The sequence below is a fragment of the Delphinapterus leucas genome, chromosome 9, assembly GCF_059928025.1.
Source record: "Delphinapterus leucas isolate spDelLeu-1000000601 "Yukka" chromosome 9, BTC_Dleu_Yukka2, whole genome shotgun sequence".
Lineage (NCBI taxonomy): Eukaryota > Metazoa > Chordata > Mammalia > Artiodactyla > Monodontidae > Delphinapterus > Delphinapterus leucas.
In genome coordinates this window covers 18838138-18850517 of record NC_143137.1, presented here as the reverse complement: position 1 = coordinate 18850517, position 12380 = coordinate 18838138, and the positions used below count along the sequence as shown (strand labels likewise).

The 12380-nt window shown below is 39.2% G+C and overlaps 1 protein-coding gene across 2 annotated transcripts in view; it reads left to right on the top strand.

The window, feature by feature from the left end:
* EXOC4 (exocyst complex component 4) overlaps positions 1–12380 on the top strand; it is an 823589-nt gene that overhangs the window by 764776 nt on the left and 46433 nt on the right. For both annotated transcript variants that reach the window (XM_022580733.3, XM_089917005.1), the window contains exon 17: positions 2167–2326. In XM_022580733.3, the coding sequence (XP_022436441.1) occupies positions 2167–2326 (160 nt within the window). The remainder of the gene's footprint in view (positions 1–2166; positions 2327–12380) is intronic.

Here is a 12380-nt window from a genome sequence, read left to right as displayed (position 1 = left end):
GTATCTGTGGCGTCTCACAGAATTGAGCCAGTGTCATTTAAAACAATTAAGAAGGTATTTAGTGCAAAGGATTGTGGCAGCCTAAAGATGGAAAGAGAGTGTCAATGCATGACCATGCCTTGCTTTATGAAATTGTTCTGTTCTAGCAAATGTGGACCCCTTGTCCCCTAAAAAAATCCTGTTTTCCCATTAAATTATAGTGATGGAGATCTGTTCTGAAGGGGAGTATCCCTAAAAGACTTTAGCCAGAAAGTATGGAAAAAGGTTAGCTATTAGTCAGCCCCGTGGCTCTGTGAATTGGAGACTGCAGCAATACTCTGTAGCTTGACGGTACAGGGCACGTCTAAGAAATCACTTTCCTGACTACACAGAATTCCCTTCGGGCTCTTGACAGTGGCTCTTCCAAGCCCCAGATATTAACATTCACATCCCAGAGGTTTCCTCATTTTGACCAGACATTTCTTAACATCTAATCCTGCTGGGCAGCAACATCTTCTTGAGATACAGGTATAATCCTCTGACATAGAAGAGATTTTAACTATAAAAAAAATCATAAATTTGAGGATTCCTATTTAAAAAGCTAGCCATCCCTCTGTGATATCACTTTCTAAATTCAAAAGGCATAACATTGAGTTTCCCAAGTTGGGGAGGTGGCAGTGGTCTCAGTCTTCTTGGTGTGTCAAGAAGGAGCATTTAATTTTTTTTTTAAGGAGTATTTGAATCACAGATATTGTTTAGGATTCCTGATGTATAGTGATAATACAAAGCAGACCAACTTTTAATTGGTTTATTATTATAATTGCTTATACTTAATTGGTATATACATTTATTTCTTTATTTGTTATTCTCTACAAGCATTGCATTGCCTCATAGCCTCCAAGTAGGGCAGACCACACTAAAGCACTGCAGAACAAAATTCTGCATGAAGTTACGGGCTCAGAAGAATCACAGCAAAATAACCTACAGAGGTTTTTCACATAAACTGTCTTGCTTTAAATGTAAAATCCATGTGTGTGTTTCTTTCCCTTCGAGTGAAAAGCTTTTTACTTTGCTTTCAAATAGTAGCACGTACACACGAATTTGTGGTCTTGAAGCCACACTGGGTGAGTGTAGCTGAAGCAAGAGACAGTGCCTTCCCCTGTCCTTTTTCTATATTTATCCGAATCAAGGGAAAACTCATTCTGAAGACAGAAGGAGCCATTGACCCTGAAATTATGCCCTGAGACAAAAATAGTAGACCGCTTGTGACTAGTCAGACTAACTTTAGAATTCTGGGGAGAACATCTTGCCAGAGTCCAACTTTGTAAGAAGAAGAGAAAAAGAAGGAAGAGAGGTTTACTTATTTCCAAGTATTTAGAATTAAAGTCTAACTTCTAAGAATGGTAACCCACATGTGCCTCGGGTTGTTCTGAACCAGCATTCCTCAACCTCATTACCTAGGGTAACCTGACTGGGACCTCTTAGTTTGTTGATGTACTACCCAGCTCTTTGCTGAATTTCATAGACCTTGAGAACAAATCACTTACGATACCCCAGAGAAGTGCACAGGTGTCTTGTAGGAACTCCACAGTTGATGCACGATCTGCTTTTCCTTTGCACTTTGTTTCTGATTACATTCTCTCCAGTTACTACTTTAGAAGTATACCCCATTGTCAGTGTTGAGGTGTAGTAACATTAATGCCAGTAGCCCATTTTCTTATTTTTACTTATGTAGGTTGCCAATCAACTTTTGAATCAAAAGTACACCCCTACCTGTTTTGTAGGAGGAAAAGGAGACCAAACAGATCATCATATTTACATGTGATCTTCTCCACTTTAAAATAACTGTACAGAAAAACAAGAGTTCTTTGCACTTCAGTAGTTTAAAGCAACCTGGCATGTACTCTAAGCCCTGGAATGGTGGCTTTAACTGTATATGGCAGTGCCGGAGCTGCAGATATACCAGTTTCTGTGCCAGCAGAAAGTCTCCCCATTTGTAACTACTTGGGCACTGTCTAAATACTCTGAAATCATTGTAAGATCAGCTGGTCCAACCATCAGAAATAAGTTTTCCTTGGTCATTTAAATTTTCTGAGCAGTAGAAGAGAGAAATCCTGTGTCGGTTTATGCAAGATGGCACTAATCTGTCTTCTCTTTCCTCCCCACTGCCCTGTGCTGATCCCTCAGGCCTAGGACACCTGATCTCCTGCATCCTTATTAACGGCGCCCAGTACTTCAGGCGCATCAGTGAGTCTGGCATCAAGAAGATGTGTAGGAACATTTTTGTCCTTCAGCAGAATTTGACCAACATCACCATGTCTCGGGAGGCAGACCTGGACTTTGCAAGGTAGGAGGAAAGATTGAGCTCAGTTCCTGTACCAAAGCCAAGGCCTCATTGTCTATCAAGTCATTTTTTAAAATGGGTTCTTAGTACTTAAAAACTTAGTTTAAAAAAAAATGAGGTCTTCCCTGGTGGCGCAGTGGTTGAGAGTCCGCCTGCCGATGCAGGGGGCACGGGTTCGTGCCCCGGTCCGGGAAGATCCCACATGCCGCGGAGCGGCTGGGCCCGTGAGCCATGGCCGCTGAGCCTGCGCGTCCGGAGCCTGTGCTCCGCAACGGGAGAGGCCACAGTGGTGAGAGGCCCGCGTACCGCAAAAAAAAAGAGAAACAGAAGTGATGGATGTTAATTAAACTTACTGTGATTATCATTTCACAGTATATGCATATATTGAATTATTATGTTTACATCTAAAACTAATATGTCAATTATACCTCAACTTCAAAAAAAGGAAAAAAATGGAACAAATAGATGTACTTTGGTTATAGAGAAGGTAATTCTCTAAAATTCTATTGGATGTTTAACAACTCTTAAACAGGTAATTTTTCCTATTGTCGAACCTAAGTTCTTTTACTACAGAACTTTAGTAACTTTATTTTCTAATTGTAAAAGTAATATATACTCATTGCATAAAATATGTAATATAAAATATAAAGAAGAATATATAAACATTAGTCATAAACTTTTAATCTAGAGACTATGATATGTGATATACTTTCTCCTGGTTTTTGTACATGTGCTGTGTGTCTAGGTGAGTTCTCATGGACGTGCATATCATTTCTCTTTACAAAATTGTTAATGGGTTTTTTACTCGTTTAATTGCATTTTCCTATATCAATAATAATCTGTGAAAGCATGGTTTTTCCCATATCCATTAATATCCCTTGAAAGTATTATTTTTAACACCTGAACAAATGTTCCATGGAGTAAGTAAACCATAATTTAGTTATCTACGTATGTGCAGACTTGTAGACATTTGAATCTTTTACATTTTCTCTCATCCTAAATAACGTGTTGAATATATTTTTACATGAATCTTTTTCCTCATCTCTTCTGTCTTTCCCAGTTGAAACCCATCCCCCCTTCTTTTTTTCATTGGGGGGAAAATGGTTACTCGTCACTACTCGCGCTGTTCCTTTATGTAATTGAAGGTTCTTTTTTAAATAGCATTTTCACTTTCTCTTTTCTAGGGTTGCTGATCTCAGTTTTTAGTGTTTCCTTATAATACACTTTTTCAAATACAAGAGTTAATTTTATTCTCTCTTCATATGGTATCAACACTAGCCGTACCTTTTTAAAATCAGTGGACCTTTGGAGCTTTAATGAAAACTTAAGTTTTGAACAGGATGGATAATGATTATGGTGTTGGTGCTTTATTGACGATTATACCTGGATGAATTATTCCATGAACTCCTTTATGGCGAGGAAGTCTTTTGTTTTTAATAGTCCAGAATGCTCCTACCTAATATTTAGTATCTCTGTGTTTTTTCACTTGATTTTTTGATTCTTGTAGAAGTTCAAGAAAATTTGAAATAATTCTTGAGACACTTAAGGGGATGATGAAATGTTATATTACTTTGACAGCTATTAAGACATCTATGCTAGGATCTTTGTTTTGAAATCGTATAAGCAAGTATCTTCACTTTTAACCTGTCTTCTCCAATCTATCACTCCATTTGTTCCACTGCTACCCTGTTGTTCTGCTTTTCTGTCCTCCTTCCCTGTCTTTCTTTCTATTTGTGTTCATTAAATTCCCTATTTTAGGCTAAATTTGTTGGAAAGCGTTCCTTGCTCAGATCAGGGAAACCAGGTGTGACTGAATGCTGCATTTATTTGGTCTCTCTGATGGGGAATGATCTCATTATTGAATTAGTCTATTCATAATAACATTGACAAGGGGAAGATAAGAACATGGAGGCCTGAGAGATACAGAGAAGCATTACTAATTCTCTGAGGAATATAATTCCTAAATTCAATCAACCTTTTTTAAAATGATTTTTTTTTATTTAGCTGAAATAAGTAAATTAACACAGCTTTTGGCAGACAGTATGGGGCCCGAACACATAGTAAAAACACTAGCATCTGGATAATGAAATGTTGACTGGGCGGTATTGAGGTTGGCATCGATGGGCCATGTACCGGCAAAGCAGTTCTTCAGCAAAGCCATGCCTTTCACAGTTGGATTTGGGAGTGGTATCCAAGGAAGTGGGTATAAGCTGAAATGTGACCTCTTGGGAGAGGTACTGCTATTACTACTCTTAATGGATTATGAGAGGAGATAGGCTAGCTTAAGTGTATAGCATTGGATGATTCTGTCCTGATCTCAGCTCAAAAGACGCATCTTTACCAGACTTGTAAGCTCCAGGAAGCCCAGATTTTTTCTGTTTCCTCGGTGCATGGACCAGAGTAAGTGCTCATTTTGTGTATTGGATGAATGACTAGGTATCAAATCAAGGCTTCTTTTTGTGGTAAAGAATTTGGATAATGACAAAGTTTAGTTTATCTTTAATGCCCTGAACGTTTTAACCAGCTGACATGGGTCAGTTTTCTTATTGGCTTATGAGAAACAGAGCATCTCCCTTGCAATTCTTTCTTTGTAGAGAGAAAGTGTTACAAAAAGGAGTACTACATCCGTACTATTCATAGTCTCTTTCTCCTTCATTTTCTCTCGCTCTCATACATACACAGACACATAAACACACTTCATAGCCTTATTTTTCTGTTCTTGTTTTCGGTAGGGACAGGTTTTATGAAATGGGCTCTATCAATTCTACTGAATGTGAAGCTATGTAAAGTAAATATAACAGCAATACCAAAATAGCCAGAAATAATAGACTGTAGCAGCAGTGTGTCTCAGCATTCCTTAAGCAATGTCTAATCAAGCACAGACAGCATCTGTATTTCCAGCAAATCTCTATAGGAATGTAATCTTCTAACACAGTAATGAATCACTAGTTGCCATGTGTCAGAAAACTTATTTAACAAGAAGTTGCAAGGCTCTTGTAGTTTTTTACTTTCATAGCCTTCCCGGCCAGTGGAAAATAGAACACTCCTTCCATAATAAAGAAATGAGAGATCTGCACTGATTCCATTTATGCTGACTCTTTTACTCAGCGGTATTGTTGAGTAGTGGTAAACCACTACTCAGTGGTATTGTTGAGTTGTCTCTTTTTTCATACACACCTTTGCTCCAGCTAATCTCTAATAGGGATAAATCTTGGGTAAGCAAAGGATCAAGATAACCTATAACATGACCAGAATTGCAGAGAGACCCTGTCCCCTATGGTAATTTTCTCTGCTATGGTTTTGACCCAACCGCTGATTTTTCAGACTCAAAAAGAGGCTTTGTCCTGGAAAATCACTACAGACTAACTAGAAAGTAGAAGGCCTTTTTTTTTTTTCCTGGTTGTTAATTAGATTTATTGTGGTGATCATTTCACAATATATACAAATATTGACTCGTGTTGTACACCAGAAACTAATATAATGTTATATGTCAATTATAACCCCAATAAAAAATCACTCTCTCTATATATATAGATATAGATATATGTGTATATACGTAATATAGTTTTATGTACACATATCCATTTAGTTCTGTTTCTCTGGAGAATGCTGAAGAATACAGGCAGTCACATTTTGTATTTTTAGATTCCTCATGAGAGAAGGTTGGCCATTCCTCAATATTCCATTGTTTTCCATGTTCCAGTGTTTCCTGCACTGGTTTTCCATGTAAATTTCAGAATATCTTGGTTGGAAAAAAAGATATTACTGTGTGTGTGTGTGTGTGTGTGTGTGTATAAACATAGGCAGTTCATATACAGAGAATTTTTCCAATGTAAAGGATCTTCATTATATTTAAACTCACACTCTTTTATGTACATCTAGAATACTCCTACCTGTTAGCTGTTTTCCTTCACTTTTGCTCAGTAATCCTTTTCTTGGCTAGTTTGCTGACGTTTTCCATCTAAGATATGCAACAAGATTGATGGCCTCAAACCTTCAACTTCAGCTTTCCTCCTTTTGCAAGTTAGGATTGGGTTTGTGTCAACTCTGGGTCAAAAATATATTAGGTTAGTCTTTTCAGATTGTGTTTAGATCCATATATCAAGAACACACTAAAATTGAGATGGCTTCCTTGGCTGCCCTCTTAAACCATTCGACCTTTTAAGGTTCTGTTAGCAAGAACACTGTGGTGGAAGTCAAACCACTCTTAAGGTGCTAGAGTCCTAGCTTGGAGCTGTGTTACTTTAGGTAAATCACTGAACTTCTCTGATGAAAATTGCACTGCCTTCCTTAATGGAACTCAGGAACAGATGATATTGGATTTGGAAAATTAATTTGTAAGCTGTCAATGAATATCAAAGTGTATTAAATTTTTCTTCATTTCCTAAATAAATGGTACTTGATTTGTAGCACTACACCCTATCTACCACTTCCCAGTTTCACATTAAATCAAAATTATAATCTCTTATATCCTTGTTGTTGGATAGTGAATAGACATACTGAAACCTCTAAGCATATTTGGAGACCTGCATTCCTTTATCTGCCCTATACAACTTACCTAGTGTAGGAACAAGCTTCAAATTTGGGAAAAGCTGCTCACTCCTCAGTTCCATGGTAGGGTCTGAAGCATTCAGAGCAAACAAAAATGCAATTAGAGTGATTCTAGTGTGAGGTATAAAAGACCAAATTGGCAGCCTCTCTTTTCTCGTTGAATGGTTACTAAGAAAGCCCTGCTCTTCCCAGCATAGGTACTCATCATCTATTTCCCATGATGTAGCAGAGTTATGATCACTCTTAGAGGGATACTAACCAAGTGATTTTGTTTTTAATGATGGGCTCTCTCTGCTTCTAGATGCCCCACCCCTCTCTAGCCCCGGTCCCTCTTCCAGCAGCTCCAGGTTAGCTTTGAAGCTGTTCTATATATGCTGACTTAACCAGTGAAGCTCTATATCTCCCATGTATAGTGCCCATACTGTGAAGCAGGAGCATCTCCACAGAAGATACCAGAAAAATCTCACTAGTAGAGAAGGAACCATTTGGTACCCGGGGACCAAAAGAGAAAAAAAATCTTACCTGAACTGCCGCCTCTGAACATAAGTTTATATGGAGAAGTACAATACACCAATATTTGTTTAACTCAATAAGAGATTGAATCAAGAAAGTGAAAGACAGCCAATAGAGTGGGAGGAAATATTTGGATATCATGTATCTGATAAGGGACTCATATCCAGAATATATAAAGAATTCTTACAACTCAATAATACAAAAGCAAATAATCTAATTAAAGACTAGATAAAGATATCTCAGTAGCAATGAGCATACCTAGTAACCCGAATCTAGTTTCTAAGTACTATTCTTCAAAAAAAGAAAGCAGGGGTCTTGGGGGAAATGGCTGATTGTAGGACTGGAGCAGGAAATATACAAGATGAGCCTGGAGCATCTTGTAGTACCAGAAAGTAAGGAAGTACTAAAAACATGCACACACATAACACATTGTGTCAAAGAGGCACAGGAACCAACAGAAAGAGCTCCCAATGGCAAAGTTGGGATAATCCGAGTAAGAAAATAAATAAAGTAGTACTGAATTATAACCCAAAGTATAAAATAAATATCCATAAGTCCATACTGATATAAATGATTGAATACATTGGTAAACGAGGAAGAGACAAATCTGTGCAGAGGCATTGCAAATAGATTATGTAGCTACCGTACTCTAAAGGTAGGGGAGGGACTTCCCTGGTGGCACAGTGGTTAAGAATCCGCCTGCCAGTGCAGGGGACACGGGTTCGAGCCCTGGTCTGGGAAGATCCCACATGCCGCGGAGCAACTAAGCCCGTGCGCCACAACTACTGAGCCTGCGCTCTACAGCCTGCAAGCCACAACTACTGAGCCACGTGCCACAACTACTGAGCCCGTGTGCCACAACTACTGAAGCCCATGTGCCTAGAGCCAGTGCTCTGCAAGAAGAGAAGCCACTGCAGTGAGAAGCCCATGAGCCTCAACAAAGAGTAGCCCCCACTCGCTGCAACTAGAGAAACCCCACTCACAGCAACGAAGACCCAATGCAGCCTAAATAAATAAATAAACTTATAAAAAATAAAGGTAGTGGAGCCAAACATTCCACTTCTTAAGGTAGGTTTCACATAGTGACTTCCTTCCAGAGAGTACATATGGAATGGGGGAGAGTAACTTTATAGTGGAGAAATCTGACACATAGTATTTCAGCCAGGCAGTCAAGGTCAGCATCAACATGCATAAATCATGCATATAATAGAGAGAAAAAATATCAAATAAATTCGAATACATGCACATCCTACAAAATACCTGTCCAGTATTCCTCCAAACTGTCAAGGTTATCAAAAACAAGGAAAATCTGACCAACTATTGTAGCCAAGAGGAACCTAAGAAGACATGACAACTACATGTAATGTAGTATCCGGGATAGGATTCTGAAACAGAGAAAGGATGTTAGGTAAAAACTAAGAAAATGTGAATAAACTATGGACTTTAGTTAATAATAATGTATCAATATTGGTTCATCAGTTGTGATAAATGTATCATACTAATGTAAGATGTTAATAATAGGGAATCTCGGGGTAAGTTATATGGGAAGTCTCTGTTCTATCTTCTCAATTTTTCTCTAAATCTAAAACTATTGGGGAAAAATAAAATTATTAATAAAAAGAATAGGCAAAGGATTTGAATAGACATTTCTCCAAAGAAGATATATAGATGGCTAATATACACCTGAAAAGATGCTCAACATTATTTGTTACTAGGGAAATGCAAATCAAAATCAAAATAAGTTACCTCATTACACCCACTAGGATTGCTATAATCAAAAAGAGACAATAGCAAGTGTTAGAGAGGATGTGGAGAAACTGGAACACTCATACATTGCTGACGGGGATATAAAATGATGCAGCCGCTTTGGAAAACAATTCATCAGCTCCTCAAAAAATTAAACATAGAGTTACCACCTGACCCGGCAATTCGACTCCTAGACATATACCCAAGAGAAATGAAAACTTATATCTCCACAAAAACTTGTACACAGATTTTCATGGCAGCATTATTCATAAAAGCCAAAAGTGGAAACAAGCTAGGTAACCATCAACTGATAAATAAAATTTGATAAATCCATACATACAATTGGTATCATTCAACTAAAAGCTCAAGTACTGACGTATAATACAACATGGATGAACCCTGAAAACTTTATGTTAAGTGAAAGAAGCCAGTTACAAAAGACCATATATTGTTTAACTCCATTCATATGAAATGCCCAAAATAGCCAAAGTTATAGAGGTAGAAAGGAGAGTGAGTAGTGGTTACTTAGAGTAGGTGGGTTGGAAGGAAATGGGGACATGGGTACAAGGTTTCCTTTTGGGGTGATGAAAATGTCCCAAGATAGATTGTGCTGACAATTGCACGACCTTGTAAATATACTAAAAGACATTTAATTGTACCCTTTAAATGAGTGAATTGTATGGTATGTGAATTACATCTCAATAAAGCTGGGTTTTTTTTTCTAGAAAAGAAAAACTAATATAATGTTATATGTCAGTTATACCTGAATTTTTTTAAAGGTTGAGCTTTAAAGCTTTGAAAGTCCTAAATGTTAAGTCATAGGAAATAAGTAGCCCAAGTTTTTTACTCACATTAATGGGGACCTTTATAAAGGAAATATCTAACGCTTTTTTGAGTTCCCCTAACCCATCTGGAGAGAGAGGAGATGGAGGCAGAATTAATTTTTGGAGGAGGTGATACTTAATACTAATCTTAAATGAAATTATCCAGGGTAGGGAGAGAGCCATTTGGAACAGAAAGGGCAGTTAGAGTGACTGGAGCAGATGCTCAAGGAAGGGAGTGATAAAATAGGAGACCTGAGGAGAAATCAGAACTAGCTCAGGATAAGCACCACCCTATCAGAGGCTTTCTCTCTACAGTTTCAAATCACGCCTTCTTCTCCCACCAGCACTCCCTATGTTCCTTACCCTGATTTATGTTTCAGCATGTATCACCATCTAACATATTTTATATTTCCTTGTTTATTTGTTCCTCGTCTGTCTGTGAGCTCCAGAAGGCAAGGACTCTTGTTCACTTCTGTAGCCCCGGGGCTAAGAACAATACCTGGCATGTAGTAGGCATTCAATAAATATTTGTGGAGTGACAACTTTATTCTGTTGGTGACCTAAAGGGCTTTAAGCAGAAGAGTGAGATGGTCAGATTTGTATTCTAAGAAAATTATTTCAGTAGCTGTATAGGAAATGGACTTGAGGGCAATAAAGCTGGAGGCCTTGCTGACCAATTGGAAGGTGATTGTAAAGAGAGAGGTGTGTAGGGCCTGAACCAGATCAGTCCTGGTGGGGATGGAGGAGACAGATTTGAGACGTATGAACGAACTAAAATGTGCAGGATTTAAAGAGCGATTGAATGGTGAAGATAAAGAAAAATAAGTCAGGGATGACCCTCCACTCTCTGACATGGCTATCCAGCTGGGTCCCAGTACCATCAAATAAGATACGCCTACAGGAAGAGGGAGGAATAGGCTTTGTGGAAGGAAGATCATCGTGGACGTGACAAGTGTAAGATGCCTGTGAGATTTCCGAGTGGAGGTGGCTCATGTGCAACAGGATGTGTAAGCTAGAAGCTTGGAGGAGAGTGAAGGACGGGAGGCGCCTGGATTGAACAGTTTGGGGAATCCTCAGCATGGGGTTGTTGTTTAAAACTATTAGAGGAGGGCTTCCCTGGTGGCGCAGTGGTCGAGAGTCCGCCTGCCGATGCAGGGGACACGGGTTCGTGCCCCGGTCCCGGAGGATCCCACATGCCGTGGAGCGGCTGGGCCTGTGAGCCATGGCCGCTGAGCCTGCGCGTCTGGAGCCTGTGCTCCGCAACGGGAGAGGCCACAACAGTGAGAGGCCCGCGTACCGCAAAAAACAAAACAAACAAACAAACAAAACACAACTATTAGAGGAGATGGCGAACCATCTCCTGCGGAACACCAGCCTGTAAAGGGCATGAGAAGGAAGAGGAACCCCAGAAGAGGATAGGGAAGGAATGGTCCCACGGTACAAGAGCCAGAAAAGGAGCGTTTGAACGTGCTGCCTGCACTGCAGTAGTTCTTTACCCACAAATTGATACAGCATCTTTCTTCTCAGTAAATGAAAGCATCTTCTCATTTTAATTTCTCCAACTCCTCTTTGAGGTAAACTGTTCAGGTGCTTTCCTCAAGGTGACAGAGCAAGTGACAAAGCCAGCTTAAATATATCAGTTTTGGACCCCTGCTTTATCCTTGACCTTGTACTTTCTCTAAGGCCAGGAAGGACCTCTGGCGTAGCTGAGAATATTGAATTCCTTCCAAGGGAGCTGCTTAGGTACACTTACTTCCTACAAACCTGTTGTACCAGGAACATTATTTTGGTTTTGGGCAGGAAAAGTTATGGGTTTTCCTATTTGGAGTGACCAGGGCATTTTTTGATGGATAGGGATTAGCGATGACATGCTGCCATCTGCTGGAAGCACCCACAGACATCTAGACAGACCTGTGGTCCCCTAACTCGCTGTCACTCTGATGAGTCAGGAGGGGGGTAAGCTTCAGAGGTGACTCCGCTGAAAATATGAAACACCCCCGCATTTCGTAAAAGTTTCTTTGCTTGCCTTGCTTGAAGAGCAACTTTGTTTCTAAAAAAAATTCTTTTTTCACATCATTTGCACATTTTCCCCCAACTTTATTGTGCCATTAGTCTTAACTGCCTTTCTGATTCGGGGTAACCTATACCTTTTCCACCCTTTACCTGCAGTACTCCAGATTTTTGACTCAAGATCGTTAACCATGTGGATTCGTGATTGATCTTGTAGGAGAGATTAGTATGCTACCAAAATTCTTTTAATGATGATGCCACTAAAAATTCTGTTATCCCTCTTGAATTTAATGGTGATGCAAAACTAGCCCTGACTTTCCCAAGTACCCAAGTAAATTGGGAAATAAAATGGGCGAAATAGCTTTAAGGAAGTATGCCGGTTAATAAAATTTAGCAACAAAACAAATTTGTAT